The 23,649-nt window shown below is 53.9% G+C and overlaps 10 protein-coding genes across 10 annotated transcripts; 4 read left to right on the plus strand and 6 right to left on the minus strand.

Annotated features, from left to right (window-relative positions):
• Positions 1-513: 513 nt before the first annotated feature.
• AFUA_7G05120 (putative integral membrane protein (Pth11)) lies at positions 514-1,687 on the minus strand (the record flags this gene model as incomplete). The annotated part of the gene is made up of 4 exons (XM_743904.1): positions 514-829; positions 900-1,375; positions 1,425-1,492; positions 1,642-1,687. 4 exons carry the CDS (start codon positions 1,685-1,687, stop codon positions 514-516), a joined length of 906 nt encoding a protein of 301 aa, XP_748997.1.
• Positions 1,688-2,683: 996 nt separating this feature from the next.
• On the plus strand, positions 2,684-4,675 carry AFUA_7G05130 (uncharacterized protein). Its single transcript, XM_077805193.1, has 5 exons — positions 2,684-3,020; positions 3,073-3,199; positions 3,265-3,388; positions 3,442-3,893; positions 3,951-4,675. The coding sequence occupies exons 1-5, from the start codon at positions 2,949-2,951 to the stop codon at positions 4,256-4,258; spliced, it is 1,083 nt and encodes a 360-aa protein (XP_077661321.1). The 5' UTR covers positions 2,684-2,948; the 3' UTR covers positions 4,259-4,675.
• Positions 4,676-5,239: 564 nt separating this feature from the next.
• On the plus strand, positions 5,240-6,798 carry chi3 (putative class III chitinase; the record flags this gene model as incomplete). The annotated part of the gene is made up of 4 exons (XM_743902.1): positions 5,240-5,374; positions 5,417-5,464; positions 5,583-5,710; positions 5,763-6,798. 4 exons carry the CDS (start codon positions 5,240-5,242, stop codon positions 6,796-6,798), a joined length of 1,347 nt encoding a protein of 448 aa, XP_748995.1.
• Positions 6,799-7,032: 234 nt separating this feature from the next.
• On the minus strand, positions 7,033-8,059 carry AFUA_7G05150 (F-box protein; the record flags this gene model as incomplete). Its single annotated transcript, XM_743901.2, has 2 exons — positions 7,582-8,059; positions 7,033-7,528 (listed from the first exon to the last, which is right to left on the minus strand). The coding sequence occupies exons 1-2, from the start codon at positions 7,998-8,000 to the stop codon at positions 7,033-7,035; spliced, it is 915 nt and encodes a 304-aa protein (XP_748994.1). The 5' UTR covers positions 8,001-8,059.
• Positions 8,060-8,433: 374 nt separating this feature from the next.
• Positions 8,434-10,093, minus strand: AFUA_7G05160 (fumarylacetoacetate hydrolase family protein; the record flags this gene model as incomplete). Its single annotated transcript, XM_743900.3, has 3 exons — positions 8,434-9,253; positions 9,329-9,667; positions 9,736-10,093. The coding sequence occupies 3 exons, from the start codon at positions 10,091-10,093 to the stop codon at positions 8,709-8,711; spliced, it is 1,242 nt and encodes a 413-aa protein (XP_748993.2). The 3' UTR covers positions 8,434-8,708.
• Positions 10,094-11,489: 1,396 nt separating this feature from the next.
• Positions 11,490-11,758, minus strand: AFUA_7G05170 (uncharacterized protein; the record flags this gene model as incomplete). Its single annotated transcript, XM_743899.1, has 2 exons — positions 11,490-11,611; positions 11,665-11,758. The coding sequence occupies 2 exons, from the start codon at positions 11,756-11,758 to the stop codon at positions 11,490-11,492; spliced, it is 216 nt and encodes a 71-aa protein (XP_748992.1).
• Positions 11,759-14,358: 2,600 nt separating this feature from the next.
• Positions 14,359-15,303, plus strand: AfusinC (Defensin domain protein). Its single transcript, XM_743898.2, has 2 exons — positions 14,359-14,669; positions 14,727-15,303. The coding sequence occupies exon 2, from the start codon at positions 14,735-14,737 to the stop codon at positions 15,173-15,175; it is 441 nt and encodes a 146-aa protein (XP_748991.1). The 5' UTR covers positions 14,359-14,669; positions 14,727-14,734; the 3' UTR covers positions 15,176-15,303.
• A 380-nt stretch (positions 15,304-15,683) lies between these two features.
• On the minus strand, positions 15,684-17,324 carry AFUA_7G05190 (putative MFS alpha-glucoside transporter; the record flags this gene model as incomplete). Its single annotated transcript, XM_743897.1, has 1 exon — positions 15,684-17,324. The coding sequence occupies one exon, from the start codon at positions 17,322-17,324 to the stop codon at positions 15,684-15,686; it is 1,641 nt and encodes a 546-aa protein (XP_748990.1).
• Positions 17,325-17,331: 7 nt separating this feature from the next.
• On the plus strand, positions 17,332-20,672 carry AFUA_7G05200 (polysaccharide lyase family 26 protein). Its single transcript, XM_743896.2, has one exon. It carries the CDS (start codon positions 17,747-17,749, stop codon positions 20,351-20,353), a length of 2,607 nt encoding a protein of 868 aa, XP_748989.1. The 5' UTR covers positions 17,332-17,746; the 3' UTR covers positions 20,354-20,672.
• Positions 20,673-21,012: 340 nt separating this feature from the next.
• On the minus strand, positions 21,013-23,445 carry AFUA_7G05210 (putative CTP synthase). Its single transcript, XM_743895.2, has 4 exons — positions 23,318-23,445; positions 23,129-23,264; positions 22,108-23,071; positions 21,013-22,055 (listed from the first exon to the last, which is right to left on the minus strand). Exons 1-4 carry the CDS (start codon positions 23,340-23,342, stop codon positions 21,435-21,437), a joined length of 1,746 nt encoding a protein of 581 aa, XP_748988.1. The 5' UTR covers positions 23,343-23,445; the 3' UTR covers positions 21,013-21,434.
• Positions 23,446-23,649: the final 204 nt, after the last annotated feature.

Here is a 23,649-nt window from a genome sequence, read left to right on the forward strand (position 1 = left end):
ATAACTTGATCCAGGTCCTTCATGACACACGCGAGGCTCTTCTCAGCGGCACTCGGGGGTGTGGCTTTGAGTGCAGCTCAATCATGTATGGAGCTCTTTCCAAGGAGATGCGTTCAAATGATCTGCTCCCGTCAAGGCCTGCGGCTCCTTTCGCGAACTTGAATTATGCATCCCTTGTGCAGAAGGTATCGTCGTTCTCATCACCTCAGTGGTATGGGCCATATTCTAGCTATTCAGGTCACCGTCCCCGCTACTGCCACAGTTGTTCTGACTCCTCCTTCACATACCTTTTCGGGGAATTAAATCATGCAATTGAAGGCTTAGACCTGGATAAGCTTTAGTCTAGGCACATATGGTGCCTCTCAGACTTGCCGCCATATCCGATGGCGCCTTGTATGAAAGCTGTATAAGTTTGCAACTAACTAGTCAATCGCACTGCATAAATCAAACACTCTCACTAAATGACAAGAGCCAGCTTTTGCAAAGTGAACCACTCAGCCCAAAGCCAAGACATCAATGATATGTGATCTTCGTCTCCGTCGACAAGATAATCCCCTCCTGGCTCTCACTCTTCCCATTCGGCCGCACATGGACACTCTCGACGTCGTCCTCGCGCGGATTCTGCGTCCCCCCCACCGTCGTGAGGTAATCCCAGTTCCGGATGCCCTTCTTTTTCCTGGGCACGGCATTGCGCAGGGTATAGCTCTCGTCGGACTGCTTATCCGCGCCCGAGTTCTTGCTGCCTGCTAACTGGGGGACGACGCGTAGCAGCAGAGGCCGGAGGACGGGGAGACAGGCGCAGATGATGCCGACATTGATTTCGACCATCCTTCAAGTTCATCAGCATAGGACCCACAAGACGGAAACGGCAAAAAAGGGGAAAAGGAAAGAAGACGTACGCCCACTTAGCCAACGTAACCTTATACCATGTGAAATCCATCGAATGCACAAACGGCATCATCGTCACGATCCGCACAATGGCAATCACGCACGCAAAGGAGCCCATCGCGAGCACCACGCATAGCAGAACCTTCTGCTTCAGCGTCGTCTGCAGCGCCCAGCACAGCTTGACCGGCAGGATGAGCGTCATCAGATCCGAGAGCAAGTTAAACGCCGCGTTGGCGTAGACGAACGCCAGCTGGTCGACGCACTTGGCGGTGGCCATTTGCGTCATGTCCCACATGGCTGTCACGGGGATGCAGCCGCAGGTGAAGACAAGGATACTGATGAGGGAGTAGACGAAGACGAAGGCCATGATGCCGTAGGTCCATTGGCGGAAGCGGCGCTCCGGGTTGAGACGGAGGTAGAAAAGGAGGATGGACGTTTTGACAAACCAGATGCCGAGGGCGAAGATGTCTTCTGCTGCCAGGTCGTTCTAACTTTCGTCAGCTGCGCTTTGGGGAGGATCGATTTGGCCAAAGTACCTGTTTGAAAGGCTTGAGTTTGACCAGGTACAAGTTCCAGATGTGCACGCCGTAGCCGTTTTGGATGTCTCCTTCCGTTAGTCCTCGTCATGGCATGAAGGGGAAAACATACTGGCAAACCCGAGGATGGCAAAGATCCATGCGCAGACCTGCGCCGCAATACAGAACCCTACTCTCGGTCAGCATCACTTACTGTCGGGGCCCAACATGGACATACAATCGTCAATAGCAACCGTTCGCAGGATTACACCTCGCGTGTACATCCGCAGCCCAAGCACAAACGTGGCTGTCAGACACATGGCGATATTGATCGAGTAGATGTCATAGTCAGACCGGTCCGGGTTCTCGAAATTGGCGTCACCCCTGGTGGGGGAGGGAAGGCGGGCGTCTTGCTTGGATCCATAGCGGTTGCGTTCTACGACTTGACAAAGACTAGATGGATAAAGCTGCCAAGTGTAGGTTTGGCTGGCTGAGGAGCTTGCTTCGGGAGGCTTTCCGGCTTATATGCTTAGACCCGAGCCCCTTGACTCCTTCGTGCTCGACAAAGTACGATCGACCGAAAGTGATACATCTCCTGTTTGATTTTCTGTTTTGATTGTTGACTAGACCGATGGAGCTATGCATAGTCCATATGCCCATCTCAGACGCATCGACCACGGTTAATATCTCCCATGGCACTGATACCTGGTCTAGCTCCTGCTAATCAATCCACCTGCAACGGATCCGGAGAGAGCTGTCCGATTCACGCTGATCATCGTATCCTGAGGCACTCGGACAGTCTTGTTCTGCTTCTCCTTCAAGCGCATGACAATCATTTGTCCCCTGACTGTCGCATATGATGAGAGTCTGCGATGGCGATCGTAATACACACGGAGTACTGCTATTGTCGCTGTCGGTCAGCAGCTAGTAAATGCCAGTTTTCTACAGGATCGTCATCGACGGCTCTCTCAATCAGGAAGATTCGTCTACTCCGTATGTGACGGCTCACATAGACCACCCCGGCCATAAAGCAATATATGGCAAGAGTGAAATCGCTTGGACCAGCTGATCTTCAATCTCCTCCGATTAAACAGGGACAGGGTTGAAGAAACTCTCGGGGAGTCCCAGCAAGTGTCCCAGCGGAGAATAAACTCCTCCAATTCTGCAGCTAAGTGCGCCGCGCACCATCCGCGGCCAATGAAGCACATCGCAGCGGCGAGCACAGACAGAACAGCGGGGAGAAGGAGGAGTTGACTGTGATGCGTCACATTAGGGACGGGAACACCGGTAATGATTGGCCGAGGGAGAAGTGAAGCCAGAATCCCCGCTTATACGCGTCCATATTATAAGAAGTACCGCTGCACCGGGTGGTCTCAGATGAGATGTGACCAATTCTGCAGACAAGACAGGGATTGAGCTTGCATATGTCATTATGGGCAGCATCGGGAACAATATCGACGCCATCCAGAGGGATTGGACGAGGTTGTCGATGCCACCAAGGCATACAAGACTTCCGACAATGATTACAGTGCCCGCTACGATTTGATGGTCAAGGCCACGCGCCTGCTGCAGACCATCCGTGGCCCCGTCGATATGCTCTTTGCCAATTTTGAGAACGTACATACCCTGCCCTGCGCCTTGGATACGAGAGAGACACTGACGAAAATAGATGGCCAGCATGGGTGCCCTCCGCACCCTGCTCGAAGCCGGCGTCTTCCACGCTATGCCCACGGGCGGACAAAGCATCTCCGCCAAAGACATATCCGCGAAGACTGGAATGGACAAGGAGCTGATTGGTATATCTCTTCTGTGACCCCCCGAAACCCCCAGAATGAGAAAAAGAGGCCAGCTGACGCGACAGTCCGACTGATGCGCGCCCTCACCCCCCTCGGTCCCTTCCGCGAAACCGGCGAGGAGGAATACGCCCACACCCCGTTCTCCGAAATCTACATGGTGCCGCAGATGAACGCCATCTTCAAGGTGCTGTACGTCTGCTACCCGCTAGATCTCACCTGGGATCGATCCTGATGTTTGACAGAGTCGACGAGTACTGCCCGCCCATGCTCCGTAACCACGAGTTCCTGGCCAGGAACAACTGGAAGAACACCATGACGCTGACCGACAACCCCTACACACACGTACACAACTGCACCGGGCAGACCATGTTCGATTACATCTCGCAGTTTCCCGAGCGGCTGAGCCGGCTCAACGACGCCATGATGGCGCAGGACTCGGCGCTCGTCGTGCACGGTCTGTACCCGTTCACGCAAGAGCTGGGGCCTCTGGCGCGCGACGACGGAGTGACGATCGTGGATGTCGGTGGTGGACGCGGGCATATCCTGCGACAGATTCGGGAGACGGAGCCGGACCTCAAGGGCCGCTTCATCCTGCAGGATCGGCCGATTGTGATCGAGGAGAATGGGCGCGAGCTGGAATCGCATGGCATTGAGCCTATGGCGCATGACTTTTTCCAGCCGCAGCCTGTAAAGGGTATGGGCCCCCTCCCTGTCCCCTCCTTTCCTGACTGCCTGAGACTGAATGGAATAGGTGCCTTGGTTTACTACGTCCGCCGAGTGTTCCACGACTGGCCGGATGACGAGGTCCGACAGATCCTGGTGAATCTGGCGGCGGCGATGGCGCAGCACTCGCGCATCCTGATCGTCGAGTTCATCATGCCTGAAGTCGGGGCCACCATGTCCAATGCGTACATGGACCATACGATGATGACCTTTGCCGGGGTCGAGCGGACCGAGAAGAACTTTGCGAGCCTGTTGGACCAGGCTGGGTTGAAACTGGTCAAGACGTGGAGGGCACCTGGAGTCCCTGTCGGGGTTGTCGAGGCTAGATTGCAGTGACTGCTGCCACTTGTATCCCGTGGATCGAGTCGATAACCTTGTCAGAAGGCTACAATTCCATGATTGCATGCATGCAGCATGTACAGAGTATCGACTCCAAAGTACATAAATTGTTACACATGGCCCGGGGAATGTTACATGCAAGGGGGATCCAGCCGCGGTCAGCTATGCACATGGCTCGAGTCGTATCATCTTATCGCAAGCAATTTCGAGTGAAGCCAAGAGTAATGAGACTACTGTAAGCGAGATGAGAAGACTTTTGATCACTCGATAACCTGTGTGGTGTATGGAAGAGCGGCGCATATCAAGGGGCGCATGATCAGTGCAGAGAGTCAGGCACAAAACACACATGCCGGCATTAGTCTCGGGATGATAAAGCCGTATGTAGACTTCCATTGATCCGATGAAGAAGATGTAATTAATTCCTTCATTGCTAGTTGGCTGCTAGTCTGCTGCTAGTGAGTTGTGACTGCTACAGTAGCAGCACTACGGGATAGATAACGAGGGGAACAATATCCCTTATTTGCTATCCTCGACTTTATTCATCCTTTCATGCTTATTGTTCTTTATCTTTCTGCAGGTCCGTTCTGTCCTCCCCCCTGACAATATCACACTCCACACTCCTACTGTTGCAACCGATGCGACGGATGCTAGCTCTCAAGCGGTTGCTCACTTACTCACTCTGACTTTCCTGTCCATCATATCATGCGACATCACTGTCCTCAAATGAAGCATTATACTGGCGTCCCGTCAGGAATGGGGCTGGCATTCCTGAGGATGGCGGACACCTCGAGGCCACCAATATGCCACAGTCACATTCCTGACTCTCATGGTCTCACACAGTAGGATGCTCGCAGTTGGGGGGGGGAAATCGTCCAGATATAAGAATCAGAGCCAAGATCAACTTTGGATCTGCCTTGACATCACCCGATCTCCTCCCTGTTTTCTCGTCAATCAGGTATTCTGCAAAGCATCATCATCATGGCTCTGTACAAACTGGGTCTCTGGGCAAGCCTTTGGGCTACATTCCACACTGCTGCTGCCAAGTTAGACCTCAACAGCCAGACCAACATTGCCATCTACTGGGGTATGCTCTATCTGTATCAATATGTCGTTGTGTCTTCCTTGTCTGACGAATAGGCCAAAACTCTCATGGAGCATCCACCGGTCTCGCCGCACAGCAACGATTGTCCTATTATTGTCAGAGTAAGTCACCATCCATCCATATACATATGGCATATCACTCACCAACCGGATAGACGCCGACATTGATGTTTGACTCCTGTATCAATCTCAAACTCTCACACCACATTAACAGTCACAGGTCTTCCAACTCGCCTTTGTCACCAGAATCAACGGCGCCAATGGTCTCCCAGAGGTCAACTTCGCCAATGCAGGCGACAACTGCACCACCTTTGAAGGCACAAACCTCCTCAGCTGTCCTCAGATAGAGTACTCCCTTCCACCCCCTCCAGTAACGTGCAAACCACTAAACGCCCAACAGAGAAGACATCCCCATCTGTCAATCCCTCGGCAAGACCATCCTCCTCTCCATTGGCGGTGCAACCTACACCGAAGGCGGCTTCACCAGTGAGTCCGCCGCCATCGCCGGAGCCAACAGCGTCTGGCAGACCTTCGGCCCTCCCAGCAACAACCCCTCCACTCTCCGCCCCTTCGGCAAAGCGGCCGTGGACGGCTTCGACTTGGACTTTGAGTCCCCCGTCGCCAACATGCCGGCCTTCGCCAACCAGCTCCGCTCCTTGTTCAGTTCCGACCCCTCCAAGCAATACTACCTCACCGCCGCCCCGCAATGCCCCTACCCGGACGCCGCCGACGGGCCCATGCTCGACGGCGCCGTCTCCTTCGACGCCATCTGGGTCCAGTTCTACAACAACTACTGCGGCCTGCAGGCGTACAACCCCGGCTCCACGTCCCAGAACAACTTCAACTTCGCCACCTGGGACACCTGGGCCAAGTCCGTCTCGCGCAACAAGAACGTCAAGGTCTTCCTCGGCGTGCCGGGGAGCTCGACCGCCGCGGGAAGCGGGTACGTTTCGGTGGAGGCGCTGGCGCAGATCATCGCGTACACCAAGGGCTTCTCGTCCTTTGGGGGCGTGATGGCCTGGGACGTCAGCCAGGTTATGGCCAATAGCGGGTTTCTGGCTGGGGTGCGAGCGGCGCTAGGTTCGGGGTCCGGGTCGGGGTCGGGGTCGACGACTGTGAGTCCCACTACTGCTTCGACGACTACCTCTACGTCCACTCCTACTACCACTACGTCCAGCACGACGAGTGCCCCGACGACCTCGACGAGTGTCACGACAACCTCGACGACGAGTAGCACGACGGCTCCCACAGGTAGCTGTCCCACGGCCGGCGCGCGCTGTTCGGGGGGAGGGGCCGCGTGCAACGGGGCAAGCTTCGGGCTGTGCGATAACGGAGTGTGGGTGATGCAGCCGTGCCCCGGTGGGCTGGTTTGTATCCAGGGGGGAGCAGGCGTGTACTGTGGGTATCCTGCAGATAAACCCGCTGGGTCTTGTTAGCCGCCGATGTTTATGCTTGCCTGCTTGCACATATTTGATTGGTTGTCTATACTTAACAATGCACTCTTTCGGGGGAAGGCGATGCCATTCCTAGGGTATGCTTAGATATCTTACGCCATGGGCACATTATACCAGACACGTAGCACTTAAGAGGAGATATAAACATCGTTATTGAGATGTCTACACACTAGGATACTATCTGCATGAGTCTCCTTATACAGCCTTGAACTGTGACTACCCTGGCTGGTTCACCTCAGATAGTAGGCGAAAGACAGTGCTGCAAGTCGACAGATATCTCCCTCGATGCTCCTTTACAGCCAACAGATTTGCCCTGTACTTGGACTTGTTCACAGGGCGGTATTGGGGGCCCGACGAAGTCTCGGCCCACTGATATTCATGCCCTTGGTCCATGATCATCTCATGCAGGATCATTTCATGCAGGAAGCGCTCGGTGCCGTAGACCCGCCGAAGAGAAAAGGCAGGACATCCCCCGTATCCCCAAGGCATCTCGATCGCAACATTAATGGACACATCATCCGGCATTCTGTCAAGGGCGGCCCAGTGATAGGGCTCCCATTTCTCCTCCTCCCATCGGACGAGCTCGCCTGTATAGTGGCGTAGGCCACCCCAGCGATCTATGCCGCAATCCTGTCGATTCCGGCATTCTGCCAGAACGGCCATGATGTCGCCCATAAGGAGAGGGCCGGCCCTTGATGCGATGAGATAGAAACTGCGCAGCATATCAGCGAAGAATCTGCAAATCAAGACCAGAAGGGTCTCTACAGTATCTGATCGTCGGAATAGTAGCTGTGGCATTTGACCAGGATTCGCTGGCTGGGAGGCTGCGTGACCAGCATGGTCGTCCAGGACCCAGGTTCGTCGTAGATGTCTTCCTCCAAGCTGAATTCCCCTAGACCTTGACCTCCACCCTTTGCTGCGTCGCTGGATAGTGAGACGCCTATTCGGTTGAAAGCAGGGTTCAGTTTCCATGTCGGTTCAGTAGCGATTGGCCGTGATTCAGCATCTTTAGTAATGACTTGATACCAGCAGGCCTCCTGTAACGCCGGGGATGTTTGGATCACATCTCTCCAGTGACGGCAAACTCGCTGGGCACGAGTGATCTCCACCGGATGATCCAGCTGCAGGGGTATATGCTCAACAAGCTCATAGATGCTGAAAGTTTGCTCGGCAGACGATGGCATTGCCAGGATTTGTGGGTGAAGACTGTTATGTATGAGGCTACAGTCTCTTCAGATGCGATTCCACGAGTCAGTCTTAGTGGAGGGTTCTATGCCCCTTTTGATTTAGCGTGGAGACTGTGCCTACTGAGACTGCCATATGGTGGCACCGATTGATAGGCGTAGTATAAAGTGGAGCCAGTATGTGATATCATGATACGGAGTATGTCTTGAGGCTGTGGAACTGAATCTACGGAGTGTATACCTACGAGACTAAAACTGGCAATGGCAATAGCCATAGAGACCCGTTGCTACAGTGGTCGCTTGAAATATACGGGGTTTATCCATTTATAGACATATGGATTTAACCCAAACACGATATTATTGCGTGAGATGCCCTCCTGAGAACAAACGGCATGAATATCAGCAATATCAATCTCAATCTAGGCAGCTGCCATGGCATTCTTGGCTGCTTCACCGTGATTCTTTTCCGCCATGAGACCAGGCCAGAAGGAAGGAGACTATCATTCAAGGATGGATTCAAGATGGCCTGAAGTCAAGAGATACCCAGTGTTCTGCAAGGGACAGGAGTCGATCCCATATTCCCGTTCTCTTCCAACATCACATTCTCTCCTTTGACTCAGCCCTTAAGATATCAATCATGAAGTGCTTAATATACTCCAGGCCTCCTGATTGAGTGGACCAGGATCTCGTACATGGGTAGATGACAATCTAGGACGCCCTTGCTGGCTTCAATTCACCAACACACTCACCAAATCCGACGCCCGACGACTCGTCCCCAGCTACCGCCGACATCTTCACCACATCCCCATCCTGCAAGAAACGTCGCGATGACCCATCCGATAACGCCACAGGCACCTTCCCACCCTGCGTGATCTCAAGCAAACATCCATAACTCCCTTCAGCGGGTCCACTCACCGTGCCCGTGCCCAGGATGTCTCCGGTCTGCAAGTCACACCCCGTGCTGGCGAGATGCGCACACATCTGCCGATGACTCCAGAACAGATCCTGGGCACCCGACGTGCTCAGCAGCGTCGAGGACGCGCCATGCTCAAGCTCGACCTTCAAACTGATGGCATAGGTAAAGTCCACAGTGTCCTGGAGGTGCCTTGGCAGCGAGACGTGGGGTTCAGGACCGGGGGCCTTGAATGGCTCCAGCGCGTCCAGAGTTACGATCCAGGGGGAGATGGTGGTTCCAAAGGCTTTGCCGTTGAGGGGGCCCAGAGGAACCATTTCAAGGCCTTGGATGTCACGGGCTGTTGGAATTTCGAGGCAGACTTATTAGTTCTCTCTCTCCTCTGGATATCTCCGAAACGGAGGTGGTGGCTCACCGCTCCAATCGTTCAGAAGCACCAGCCCGAAGATATGCTCGTCTGCGTCTGTGGCGTCTAGACCGCGGTGCGCTGGCACCGGCGTACCGACTACAACACCGATCTCGAGCTCGTAGTCCATTGCCTGTGAGGGCCCGTAGGCCACGGTCTTTTTCTCGATCCCTGCGGATCGATCATAGAAGTGGCCTAGGGGTCGGGTAATGGGGGTCCCTGAGGGGACGATTGTGCTTGCGCGGCCGCCGTAGCCGATGGGGAAGTGGAAGAAACCCGGTGGCGGGGTGTCGTCGTTCAGGATTGCCCTGCCTGCGTTTTTGACGTGATTGAGGCTGCAAGAGAAGTCTGCGAGATGTTAGTCTCGCCGTGCATACATGAAATTGGCGTACGGGGGTGAGATAGCAATTACTTACCGGTAAATGCTGGGATTGAGACGGGAAGATGCATCCGGACGGCAGTGATCGGTTCCGTACTTCCTATCGGCAGTTTCTTGACTCCGGAATCTTGCAAGGCAGATTGCAGCGCTTGTCGGACATGCTTGTGGACTTGCTTATCGAGGGCTGCGAAGGCGTTCAGAGTGCGGTTGTCGAATACTCCTCTTGGGAGACTGGTGACCTCGCGGAACAGACCAGCTCGCTGCAGGTCTCCGAGGAAGATGACGGTGTTGCCGAGGCGAGTGACGCATTGCGGTTGAGGATGCTGCGATGAGGATGCAACTCCAAAGGGGAGATTGTTGATGGAGAAGTGATGGCTATATGCCGGCGATGTCATGCTTGTCTGTTTGATCTTGTACGCGCGGGGAGATATTCCCAAGGCTAAAGGGAGAGGGAACCACTGAGATTATGAAGCTATATACAGAGTACTCTGAACTTCCTCAGTTGCGTCAACTGTTTAGCCATCTTCCCCACCCTTTATTCCCTCCTCTCTCGGACCATTGACAACTGCGAAGATGCAAGGGTTTTTGCGTCTCGGAAGATGTGTTCGTTGTCCACATCCCGAACGCCCACTTTCCGTCGACTCGATTATTCCAGCTCAGTATTTAAAAATGTATAGATACAACTAATCAGGGAATGAATAATCTTAGAATCTTATAAGTATATCAGATTCAGAGTACTGTTTCAGACAAGTCTTAGTACAATTCCCTTGACTATAACATGCATATCGGTGTTCCCTTACACAAGGGATGACTAGCATGGCAAGAATATGTCGGCTATTAGTATAGTGTAAGAAGCTATGAAGTACTCATAAGAGATCACTAGGAGTATCTAGATATCACATTCTATATTAGTAACTAGTTTAGAGAGCACTTGCTCGAAGGATAGATGTACACCATTCTAGGGACCGTAAGAACCTAGCCAGAGCTCCTTGGGCAAGTTGGCAAATTGGCAAGTTGAGAATGCATCTTTCCTGGCACTCAATTGCCGTCAATCTGCTCAGCTCATACCTCCATCTCCTGCTGTAGCCGAACCTTGATTCTACTGATGACTTTGAGGATCTGGAGGTCGGCGTTCCTGCTGTGAACTCAAGATCGCCAATACCCGATTTTCATACAGAAAAGAAGAGGTGATCCACGCCTTCAAAGAACCAGTCCAGGTGTTCATGAACTAAACAATCAAGCTCAGTCTACCTTTTGAGGAGGTTCTGCGACAGCTTAATGCTAGAAATGCAAGAGCATCTCCAGCAGGCTCCCTCCGAAGATGAGTTACGTCTGATCCAAGATTTTAGTGTCAAATTCTCCCAATTTACCATCCACATCGATCTCGTGGTACGTCTTGATGCACCTGAAGATCCCGGAGATTATCAATACCTTGACTCCTCTGGTGCAAGAAACCGGAACCTCGATGGCTTTCGAGCATGCCACACATCCCAGTGAGGGGTGGCCGACATAAGATCTACGATACTCTTCATAAGTCGTAAGACGATGGTATTCGTAGCTAGCTACATTGCAATATCAATTGCCCCAATCGTCGCCGTCATATCACCGTCCCCATTCACAACCAACCCAGGATGCGAAGTCTCAAAGGACGCAGTCAATCCACCAAACAGAAACTGTCCAGCTCGACGACCGCATCGCTGACTCGCATTGTTTCATTTACTCCTGACGAGGAGGCTTGCAGTCCTGCATCTGTAGAGCTATTAGCTTCGACTCACTCTCGCGGCAAGGCAGTCATACATGGAAAGGGAGGCAGTAGCACCATCCGTTTCTGCAGCCAAAGTAGCGGGGACAGTCGCCGTTGGCATCGCAGGGAGGATGGGGGACGAGGGAGCCGTCGTTGTCAAGGTCGGTGTCTAGAGTGGGTCAGCAGGGTGAGATGTCGTGGCGAGTGGGTGGAGGGACGTACTGTCACCAGGAGTAGTGAGGTTTCCATCGACAGTGACTGGAGTCGCGAGGCCGAGGCCAATGAGGGAGAAGAGGAGGATAGCGTTGAGCTTCATTGGGGGACTTGTTGATGGAGTGGTTGTAGTGCGTTTGTCTGTCTGTAAGGTTGAACGTAGGTGGAAGTTGGAGATGGAAGGATGGAGAGAGATGAAGGAGAGAGATGAGATCGATGAGAAGGGCTTATATAGACACTGCAGGACAGTGACAGTGAATACACATGTACGAGTAGAAGTGGTCGGGAACGGTCTCTTCCGTCTACAGATGCTGAAGTGTGAATGATGTCTTGGGGCTGACGAGACCTGCCATGTACTTGCAAAGTCCTCGCAATGGTTGGCATTCACCTTTGCACTGATAATCTTGTCAGCTCTCTGAGGCAGCAAAGGTCACCCATTGGGGGATCCATATTTCCTTCCGAGATTCTCTGTATGTTTCTTGATTCACTCATGGCGCCATCACCCTACACCCCAGCTCCCCTCTCAACTCTCTCCACCTAGTCTATCAAAACTAAATGCACTTACACGAGCAGTATGTCTGTAAAGCCTGTGCACCCAGTCCAGTGTACCCACCCTCCAGCACAGGGCTGTTACTACCAGTGCATACCCCATACTGACCATCCGGCTTCTTAGCCCACCCTTCTCCCAATCCTGAAGGAAGGATCAATCTACATTGATTCCCAACACAATGGTTCGAGTGGTGCAAAAACTAGGCACATGCCGACCGCTGTTCCTGATCCAACTTGATCAGGTCTTTATATGCAGAGTTCTTCGTCCGTCTTCAGGGAGATCGGGAGGTCTGCTCAGTCAGGGTAGTATGCGGAAGGTAGACCGTCCTGAGGGGAAGTAGGTCGAATTGGAGAAAATCCAGAGGAAGTTGGAGCCGCATTTCAGGTGCAATCCAGCCAAGTCGAGCCGCCATGCAAGATTCAAACCGGAGTCAGCAGGCAATAGAGACGCTGGGGGAAGTTCTGGTTCAGAACGAGTGGCTTTGACCTCGACAGCACAAGTCCTGAGATAAGACAGTATGTGCGGGTGTTATATAACTCTCAATTGCATAGAGGGCGTCGTTATTCAAATGATCGACAGGAGAATACCCACGATGATCCATGGTTATATGATCGGTGCCATGGCCGACGTCTCTTCCGTCTCTGGGTCTGGAATGCAATGGCTTCCTCGCATTGAGCATACAGATGTGCGCCATGATAACTCGACAGACTTCTGGTCCAGGATATACTGCATGTAGCCGTGATGTGGTGCCATCACAAGCAGGCAGTTATGTCTGCTGGTTGAATATAACCCCCTGCTCCCCCCCCCCCCCCGTCTGTGGCGTCGCATGGTAAAGCAATGTAGACCGAACTTCATACCAGTCTGTGAATTCTCTCGCAACGTGGACTCAGGCTCTACCAGCTAACAAGAAATAGAAATAACCTGTAACCTGAACGTTACATTGTCTCAACTCTCCGGTTCTTCTGCGACCAGTAGTACACTCGTTACACGAATGCAATGGCAATCGGCATGCTCTTGGGATCTCATCCGAGTGCTGAATGCTCTCACTGTGCAATTCGAGGACTGTAGCATGTTTCTGTCATGTTCTCGGGCCGTGTCATTGTGGAGTGCTGCTCAGCGCGCATAGTCCATGCCATCTCCTGACCGCGCGGAGAAAACAGTCTCCTGGCAGAGGATGGCCCATAGCAAGACACTGACAGTGACGGGAGCCTTCTTCGTTACTCAATACGAGATGATCGTCAAGGCTGTGTCTACATGGTCGTGTAGCTTTCATACTGATCTCTTTAGGCATCCTCAACGAGAGATACCGCATCGATGAGGACGAGCCTGACGGACTTCATCCCGTGCCGAGTCCGGGGCAGCAACTGCACGAGTCAGCAGAATTCCTTGGATTCCTCGATGCAGACAAATGATTCGATCGACGCATATCCGTGCTTGAGGCGCCCCCACTCCGGCCGCGGCAGAACAGCTGCGCTACAGCGTCACCATTGATTTCCCATCAAAACCATGATTTTGAGGCCATACTAGGGGTAATCCATGCCCAAAAATACAATCCTCGTCTGCTGCCTCTGCTGATCCACTTGATATCATACTCTCTTGTGTCGGTGCTAGGGGTGTGGGTTAACATGCGCTTTCTCTCGCTGCTTTTGTAAACATCTCTCTTGCACAGTAGCATCTTAGCCTTCCTTTAAAGGACCACACTATCCGGTTCATAGTACAAGCCGTATGAGGCTGACAACCATGATTAACATAGTCACATAGGGCTTGTGGAGGGAACGCCACTCAACGGGGTGTGGGTGCGAGTGAAGGCACGGATAGGCCATGATTCCATTAGGGTTTACGCCCCACGGATGATCGCCATCTCATCGAGCCACACCTCGTATTTTCCCCTTGAATCATCGCCTGGGATTTGGGGATACTGTGGAGAACCCATGCAATGATATGGCAAACCCTTGACATGCGGATGCGGCCCTCTGTGAATTCTTTCGTCGCGCACCTCGTATCCCTCCTTCATTTGCCGATCATCGTCGGCCAAGGGAGAAGATCAGGCAATGTCGCCCCAACTCGTGTTGTTCTATTGTTTCTATTGTTTCTATACTTGGAGTCAAAGTCAAATCCAGCCGCAGTCAGCAAGGAGGGGAATGGCTTCGATAGACTGATTGGGGCAAAATACGAGGGAGGTGCCCTGCCCAGCGTCATGCCAACGAAGATCTTAGTCAACGTAACATGCGTCCAACAAGGGACTCGAGGAGGCTCCGACACTGAATGAAAGCCCTTCGTGAGGGTGAATACGAGCTGCGACACATACCGGAAGAAGTAATGAATTGCTGGAAGAGAGGTATAAAGGCAGCACCTCGACCCGGACATTCTCTCCTGCTCATCCCACGCAACAACTCGATCGATCCAGTCCACATCCAGTCGACTCTATCAAGTCTTCTGCATTCTCCGAAGCAATAGCAATCAGGTGCGAGCGGCTTCACGTCCATCCCTTCTTACCTTCTACCAAACTCACACCACGCAGACCACACAATGCGTTTCACCACCATCGTCACTCCCCTCCTGGCGAGCGCCACCCTCGCCTCCGCCTTCTGCCACAACTCCATCTCCTGCATGATGGGCGGCGACTCCACCTGCAACAACGTCTGCGTGCGCCAGGGTAACCCCAACGGCGGCCGCTGCCTCCCCCGCGACGGCTGCCCCGGCTACGACATCTGCGCCTGCTACCCGAACAACAAGCGCAGCGACGAGGTGATTGATGCCGACGAGCCCCTGCGTGAAGCCCTGAAGAACATGGGCATCGAGGAGGATACCGTGGAGAAGTTGGAAGCTAGAGATGCCTCCTTGGATAAGCGCAGCATCTGCTGCAGCTTCCCCGACCCCTGGGGAGGACTCTGCTGTGAGGATCACTGCAGCTACATTGGAAAGCCTGGTGGACAGTGCTCCGACAAGGGTGTTTGCACCTGCAACTAGGCAGTTACAGGGAGTGTGTATTCGTTGAAGGGGTAGAATGCTGGTTCCATCAAGGCTTGGTTCAATCGGTTTGAGATTTCTGGCTTTCACGCTCGCTAGATTCAATCATATGGACTTGTAATTACCTCATTGGGAGACACTGTAAAAGTCAGGACCGGGGCCGTCCTAGCATTTAACTCTCGACTAGCAGTCAATAGTCACATAGCTGTACGCGTAGAATGTGGGGACCTGTGTTATTCCTCCAGTCCACTGAGCTAGTACTATGTATGATTATAATCGTCGTAACTTGCAACTGGTCAATCACTATTCAATCAACCAGGAGGCAGATTCTGAGCTCATCCTCCCTGGCGCCCATTGAGACAATCTTCGACAATCCATCACAGTTATCTCCTGCTGCAGAATCGTCTTTCTCATATCTTATGGATTGTCGTACGCGTATAGGGCAAGGATATTGCTCCTGCCTTGACTCCTGGAATCCGGGAGAAATTCTTCCATTGACTAATGCCTGTCAAAGACTAAACCACTCCATGTCTTCCTCTCGAACCTCCTCCCTCGCCAGATCAACTCGCGTCTCCCGAAACTTCCTCGCGGGGACCTTGCTCTTGAACAGGAGATCCACCTCGGCAAACGTCCGGTTCTTCGTCTCAGGGACCCGGAAGTACGCCCAAAGAAGACTGAGCCCCATGATCCCCCCAAAGAAAAACCCACACTTGGCCCCCCAGTTCCATGCCGCCTGCTGCATCATACGCGGCGCCAGCTGCCCGTACACCAGGACGCCGGCGTTATAGAGCGCTCGGGCGAGCCCGACGCTCTTCGTCCGCAGAGCGTTTGACGGGATTTCGGTGACAATGGTGTAGATGATCGGACCGATCGTTATGAAAAACACAAAGTACTCGATCAGCAGGATTGTGCCAATCCCGTACCCGATCTTGGGATGGGTCTTGCGGCTGACGATCCCCAGGAAGCCGATCAGGATAGTCGTCGCCGTCATGAAGCAGGTTCCGGACAGGAGGAGGGTGCGGCGACCCACCCGCGGGACCAGACACCACGCGACAAACACCCCCACGATGGCGAGTGCATACTCGCCAATACCAAAGTCGAAGGACGACGAGGGATCGAGGCCGGACTGCTCGAGAAAATAGACTATGTACGCCACCAGCGGGGCGCACAGTTCCTGGATGAGGTAGGTGAAGACGGTGATCTCCGTGCGGCGGCGGTCGACGCCCCGGAACAAATCCCAGTACGAGCTGGACGCGTTCATCGCGTCCTCGATCTTCACCGTGTGCAGCATCATGGCCAGCGTGTCGGCTATCTCTTCTTCGCTGGCGGCGTTGGTACGCAGCCGGCGGAGGGACTGGGCAGCGTCCTCGGTGCGGCCCTTGCGGATCAGCCACCATGGCGATTCCGGGGCGAGGTAAATGCCGATGGCCAGCGGGATGGGTAGAGCCCACTGCAGCGCAAAGGGGGTGCGGTAGGCCCATTCGCCCGACATGCTCAGGAACCCACGGAGGACACAGGTCCCCGTGAGGTACCCGATACTCCAGGCCAGCGAGACCAGCATAGTCAGGTAGGGCCGCAGCACGTTGGGGCATACCTCGGCGGCATAGGTGGTGGTGATCGTCTGGAAGACACCCCAGGGGAGGCCCATCAGGACCTCCGCGCCGATGTACATGTAGATATCGGTTGCAAAGAATTGCAAGAAAATACAACACCCCATGAGGAAGAGAGAGCCCATCATCAGCCAGCGGTAGCCGAACCAATCGCACAGCAGACCGTTAAGCAGGAGACCGACAATCTCTCCCGCATTTACTCCATTGCTGACGGCCGCTTGGAGGTTTGCTGGAATCTGGTAGGACCCGTTGGTGGTGAGAACACCATACCTCCTCTGGAAGGCCGGGAAAGCCATGAACCCGCTGACGAAGGAATGGTCGAAGCCTTCCATGATGAGTGCTGACGAGAACCAGATGGACCAGAAAACGGCCTTGGGGTACTTGCGCAGACCCTCCCTCAGGCCCATGGCGTGCTCATCGTCCGTGGCCTTTTGCGCGCCTTTGGCAATGTCTTCGGCCACGACGTAGTGTTCCTCGTCTTTTTCCCGGATCACCGTCACGGTGGTAGGGTCTGTCACGTCTTCCTGGTGAGCGGCCATTTTGTCCGCGAAGAGATAAATGTCGCATGACCTTTTCTCCAAGAAGCCAAGGACGGCCAATCTTTATAAGCCTCGCCAAGTAGAAGCTTGTGGTTCTTCTCTGCGCCCATTCCGTGTGGATGTCCGTCCTTCTCTATGGTGGAAAATCCGGGGAAGTGGAGTCATGCATGATGATGGAGCGATGGACTTTGCGGGGAAACATCCTTCGGCACAGTAAAAGCCCGAAAAGGATAAGCCATCAGAGCTAAAAACGCATCATCTTATCTGAACGAGAGGGGGCCGCGGAGATTCGTTCCCTTCCCGGGAGGAAATAGGCCGATCAGACAACTACAAGGGAGTAGTGCACCTCTTTTGTCTCGCCCAGATGACCATCTTATATTGATAGAGTCAGAGTGACAATCATCCACCGACGGGAATCAACAATGACGGGCAATCTGCAGTGGCTAACTAACTATGGCCATGATTCGCTGGCGGCCGGAGTCTCCTTTGGTATGCCTTGGCCAAAAGGCCTGTATCAGCCGGGCCAGTCATTTGTCATAGAAGAGAATGGTCGGGAATATGCTATAGATTCGAGAGAAATAGCCTACTGGGCAGACGGCTCGCTCAAATGGACGGCGCATTCGGTCAGTGGACACGTTGGGTACAGCGAGGGGTACACTGTCAAAGGCACCTCCGAATCCAAGGACACCGATGCTGGTGTCTTCATCGAGGAAGGTGATAGTCTCACAGTCACTACGCGCCGTGGACTGCAGGTCACATTTGCACGCGAGGGGACTTCGTCCTTGTTCGGAAGCCTTTCGCTGCGTGGCCACGCGTTGTGTTCTGGCGCCACACTTGTCGCGTCCATCAATGACACGGAGTATTCGGCCATTGTCAAGAAAGTTGAGGTCGAGAATGCCACGAACTCAAGAGCAGTCATCAAGATCTCCGGGACAATGGCTGCCTCTGACTCCGAGCACCTCCCGTTCGATGTGCGCGTCTGTATATACTCCGATGCGATACCCATCAAGATCCTGCACTCTTTCGTCCACGATCTAGACGCAGATGAACCTCTAGCCTCGCTGGGTATCCGTTTCTCTGTCCCTCTGGAGAATACGGAGCTCTATAACCGGCACATACAGTTTGCAGGCTCCAATGGAGGCATCCTCAAGGAAGAGGTCCAGGGACTGTCTGGGTTACGACACGGTCCGACAGTCAAGAACAGGATTGATCAATCAGCAGGACGGGCTGTCACTCTCAAGCAAGAAGAGTGGTCCAGGACTGATCTCCGCCAAGGTCTCTCGTACATTCCTTCGTTCGATTCTTACACCCTCTCGCAGCTATCCTCGGACGGCTTCACCATCAAGAAACGAACAAAACAGGGCTGCTCCTGGGTCAAGGTAACCGGCGGTGGTCGCGCAGATGGAACCGTGTATCTAGGCTCAGCCAGACACGGCGGCATAGCAGTTGGCATGTCCGACTTCTGGGAACGGTACCCGACTCAGCTTGACCTGACCGGGCTCACTCAGCGCGAGGGTGCGATCACCGTGTGGCTTTACTCTCCCCTTGCAGAACCGCTCGATACTGCCCCTTACCATGATGGACTTGGGCTGGACTCGTACGAGAAACAGCTGCACGCACTCGACGTCACATACGAGGACTACGAGCCGGGCTTTGCCACTGCCAACGGCATCGGAAGGACGAACCAATTCTTCCTCAAACCGTACACATCTACCCCTTCCAACCAGGAACTCAGCTCTTTCTCGGCCCTCGTTAGGAATCCTCCCCGTCTGATCCCAGCAGCCGAGTACATGTACTCCACCGGCGTCTTCCACGGCTGCTGGTCACCCGCCCACCAACAGCCCGCATCGCAGGAAGCCACCATCGAGCACAACCTCGACCTTTTATTCAGCCACTACCAGAAACAGATAGAGCAACACCGCTGGTACGGCTTCTGGGACCACGGCGACGTGCAGCACACCTACGACCCCTACCGGCACGCCTGGCGCTACGACGTGGGCGGCTTCGCCTGGGACAACTCGGAGCTCTCGACCGATCTCTGGCTGTGGCTGTACTTCCTGCATACCAGGCGCGCGGACGTCTTCAAGATGGCCGAGGCAATAACCCGACACACCAGCGAGGTAGACACCTACCACACCGGCCGGTTCAAGGGTTTCGGCACGCGGCACGGCGTCCAGCATTTCAGCGATAGCTCGAAGCAGCTGCGTATATCCAACGTGCTCTATAAACGGATATACTATTACCTCACTGGCGACGAGCGCATCGGCGATTTGATCTCCGAGCAGCAGGATTGCCAATTCGCTCTGCTGACTCTCGACTCGCACCGAAAGGTGCAAGCGCACGCCGATATCCCCGACGGCTTCGCCATGACGAACATCGGTCTTGACTGCGGCGCACTCGCGGCAGCATGGTTGACGGCCTGGGAACGACGGACTGAGGGCTGGGAGCACTGCCGCGATCACTTGATCAAGTTGCTAGACGGCATCGCGCGCCTCAAACACGGCATCGGCAACAATGCTATCCTGCTGAACCCCACCACGGGGGAGATCCGCGAATGCCCCCCGCCAACGCCCGAGTACGCCATCTCCCACCTCTCTATGCTCTTCGGGTTCCCGGAGATATTTGCAGAGCTTCTTGACTACGCGCGCGACGTGGACCCGGCCACTGTAGATAGGTTCATGGCGGTATGGCTTTCCTATTGCAAAGCGTATAATGGCGGCGCGGAAGTCCAGCGCAGGGAATTCGGGTTCGCGTTCCCGGATCATGCGACCTGGCGACAGAGCCATTCGACGCTTACGGCGTTTGCGGCTGTCCAGCTGAAGAGTGCGGAGTTGGCTCGCGCGGCTTGGGACCAGTTCTTGCATACGGATGGGTATACGGAGGAGCATGACTGGAGGGTTGTTGAGACGGCGCCGCCAGAGTACTTTACGCATGGGGAGGAGGCTGCGTGGATTACGACGAATGAGGCTGCGAGGTACGGTGTGTCTGCTATGTTCAATCTGGCGAATATCAGGGAGTATCTAAGATAGACTCGGTCTCTTGATGGCCATCCAACCTTACACCCTTCCTCCCCATAGTACCCCCCACAACACCCATACACAAACCCCTCAGGATGATCCTCCCGATTCTCCTCCGTATCAATCTCCTCGTCTTCCCAGAGATCGATACCGTTCCAGTACTCCTTATCATATACAGCCTCCTCTATAGTCCATTAGCATCGCATCCCAGTCCAATATAGCACACATACCAGGATGGAAACAACAACTACCCCGCGAATTCTCCGTAACATCGTACTCAACCTCGCAGTTCACACACACTGCATAACGCGCCCGGATCCTGGCCCTCGCCCTAGCCCTCTTCTTTGGCTGGGGGGCTGCGGCCCTGGACTCGTCTGTCGCTGTGTCTACGTTTGCGGTTGCGTTTGCGTTTGCGATTACTTCGGAATCAGACACCGGGTCATCAGGTCCCGGGACCTGCTCTTCGCTCACGAGCAGGAAATCAGCGACGATTGGGAGAGCAGCCGGGAGAAGTCGGCATACGTCGCGGATGATATGCTGTAGGCGCGACGGGGGCGCGTCGCCGAGAGCCTCGTTGAATTGTGTGAGGGATTCATCAGAGTTTGTGATGTTGAGGGTGGCGATTTTTTTTTTTTTTCCTAGGCTTCTGGATATGAACAGTTTCTTGACTGGAGGTGGTTGGGTTCTCGTACTACTATCGAACTGGTCATGTTGACTAGACGCGTACATAGCCTGAATGTTGTGGCATGTGAGAGGCGTCTGGTCTTGGCGCTGTGTACTTTGCACGGAGGATTCCGTACTGATCTACGGATTGCGTTGTACTGGTGATTGTGATCGAGGGGTGTATGATGTGGTAGCGTGCACTGAGATATTTGCCATCGCGCTTGGACGCGAGGACGGAGTATCATTGGTAGCTATTATACTAGCTGGGCCCATTCCAGCAATGAGGGCAGCAAAGTTCTATATGTCTTCCATACATTGATCCACGTTACTCTTTAGTTCTGCCAAACGCCCCGAAACAAACATGAAATAGCCAACCCAACAACTAGACTGACGCCTTTTACCGGCATCAGCCCGCCAGCCCCATCTCAATCTAGTGGAGGGGGATCTTCAACTCGCGGTGGCTCAGGTCGTGGCGATCCTTGAACACCTCGGTGATCTCCTCGAGGCAGCCGGCAGACGCAGCGAAGAAGCCAAGGAAGGTCTTGCTGGGCGCAAGCACTCGGCTGAGATACTCGGGGTGGAATTGCACGCCGACGAACCACTTGTGGTCCTTGAGTTCGATAATCTCCATACGCTTGCCGCTGTCATCCTTACCGACAAAGCTCAACCCAGCCTGTTCGAGCTGGTCGACGAGTTCGGGGTTAACCTCGTAACGGTGACGGTGTCGCTCCCAGATCTCCTGCTTGTCTCCGTACAGCTTCCGCAGGCGGGACCATTCGGTGCCGGGCTGGAAGTGAGTGGCCCGCTTGCCGAGTCGCATGGTGCCTCCCATCTTGGTCTTGTCAATCTCAGGCATGTAGACGATCGCAGAATGCTCGCAATTCTCGTGGAACTCCTCACTACCAGCTCCAGTCAACCCGCACACGTTGCGAGCGTACTCAATAACGGCCACCTGCATACCCAGGCACACACCCAGGTAAGGAACATTGTTCGTACGAGCCCATTGGGCACTCTTGATCATGCCCTCGGTACCACGCTCGCCAAAACCACCCTGAACAAAATATTAGAGTCAATTCACAAAGCGTATGCGGAGAAAAACCTACAGGAACCAGAATTCCGTTGGCGGTTGAAACCGAGTGCCACGCCTTGTAGTACTCGGCTGGGTTGGTCTCCTTGTGCTCGTCCTCCAGGTGAGAGGACTCGACCCAAATGAGGTCAAGCTTCTTCTTGCAATGCATGGCAGAGTGCTCGAGCGCCTTGCTCACGCTCATATATGAATCATGCAAAGTGGTGTACTTGCCGACAAGGGCGATAGAGACAGTCTCAAAGACACGGTCCTGGCTAATAGCAAGACCCTGCCATTCCTGCCAGATCACCTTACCCTGCTCGATGAGCTTGGGATCCTTCGGAACCGAGTCAATGTGCAACAGTTCCTTGATAGTGTTGAGGAAGCCCTGCTTCTCCAGGAGAATCGGCACCTGGTAAGTGGTCGACACGTTGTGAACTCCGACGACCTGATCCCGCTCCACCTGGCACGCATTGGCGATTTTCTGGATGGTGCTCTCTTCAAGAGGGGTTTCGCAGCGACAGGCGATCAGATCCGGCCTGAGACCAGCACTGCGAACATCGCTAATGGCTCTCTGGGTAGGCTTGGTCTTTTGCTCCGAGCCGATCAGAGGGACGTAGCTGACGTGGATCTCCAAGAAGTTGTTCTTGCCGGCCCGCCGTTGGAGCTGACTCATCGCCTCCACAAAAGGTGCGCTTTCAATGTCTCCAACAGTACCGCCCAACTCGATGATGCAAACGTCGGGTTCCCGCCCTGACTCATCCACAGGAACCTTGGCAACCCGTTCCACCCAGTTTTGGATCTCGTTGGTAAGGTGTGGCACGATCTGAACTGTCTTTCCCAGGTAATCACCGCGACGCTCCTTCTCAATGACGTGTTGGTAGATCTTCCCAGTGGTGATGTTGTTGTCCCGCCCGAGAGTGACTCCGAGGTAGCGCTCGTAGTTTCCGAGGTCGAGGTCGGCCTCACCGCCGTCATCGAGAACGAAGCATTCTCCGTGTCTTTGATCCGTCAACGTCAATTCCAGAAATCAGGTGAGCATACTAGGTGAGACCAACTCTAGAGGGTTCATAAGACCGGCATCCGGATTGAGGTATGGATCAATCTTGATACTCGAGACGGCCAGACCGGCAGTCTTGAGCAGCAACCCGCAACTGCTTGCGATGATGCCTTTGCCGACGCCAGAAATGACACCTGCCAAGAATCAGCGAAAGCGTAATGGGAGAAAGACACGGAAAGATCATTACCTCCAGAGACCAGAACGTACTTCATCTTGGCTAATTGAGATCAGACTGTATTATTCAAAGGTAGCCCTCCTGGTGAAAACCAGGGAAGGGGGGGAAGAGAAAAAGAGAGAAAGAAAGGTTGTGGCGGGTCCGCTCCAGTCTATGAAAGAAAAAAAAAAAAAAGTGGATAAGATCACGTGCTTCAATCTCAGCAGCTTATCTTATCATCAATCTGGGGAACTCACCAGGCATCCATCGACGATCTTGCAGGCAACAGGAGGCATTATGACTCAAGATAGCATCCTCAATTTCCGAGAATATGGTGGCCTTCCCTGTTTCAGCCTGTTGGAGCA

The sequence above is a fragment of the Aspergillus fumigatus genome, chromosome 7, assembly GCF_000002655.1.
Source record: "Aspergillus fumigatus Af293 chromosome 7, whole genome shotgun sequence".
NCBI classification, from domain to species: Eukaryota; Fungi; Ascomycota; class Eurotiomycetes; order Eurotiales; family Aspergillaceae; genus Aspergillus; species Aspergillus fumigatus.

Excerpts from the sequence above, each read along its gene's own strand:
- AFUA_7G05130 (XM_077805193.1), top strand. The coding sequence starts at position 2,949 with ATGGTCAAGGCCACGCGCCTGCTGCAGACCATCCGTGGCCCCGTCGAT. Across the intron at positions 3,021-3,072 it reads TCTTTGCCAATTTTGAGAAC|ATGGCCAGCATGGGTGCCCT; the intron begins GTACATACCCTG and ends TGACGAAAATAG. Across the intron at positions 3,894-3,950 it reads CCAGCCGCAGCCTGTAAAGG|GTGCCTTGGTTTACTACGTC; the intron begins GTATGGGCCCCC and ends TGAATGGAATAG.
- AfusinC (XM_743898.2), top strand. The coding sequence starts at position 14,735 with ATGCGTTTCACCACCATCGTCACTCCCCTCCTGGCGAGCGCCACCCTC.
- AFUA_7G05200 (XM_743896.2), top strand. The coding sequence starts at position 17,747 with ATGACGGGCAATCTGCAGTGGCTAACTAACTATGGCCATGATTCGCTG.
- AFUA_7G05210 (XM_743895.2), bottom strand. The coding sequence starts at position 23,342 with ATGAAGTACGTTCTGGTCTCTGGAG. Across the intron at positions 23,265-23,317 it reads GTACGTTCTGGTCTCTGGAG|GTGTCATTTCTGGCGTCGGC; the intron begins GTAATGATCTTT and ends GATTCTTGGCAG. Across the intron at positions 22,056-22,107 it reads CCAACGGAATTCTGGTTCCT|GGTGGTTTTGGCGAGCGTGG; the intron begins GTAGGTTTTTCT and ends TATTTTGTTCAG.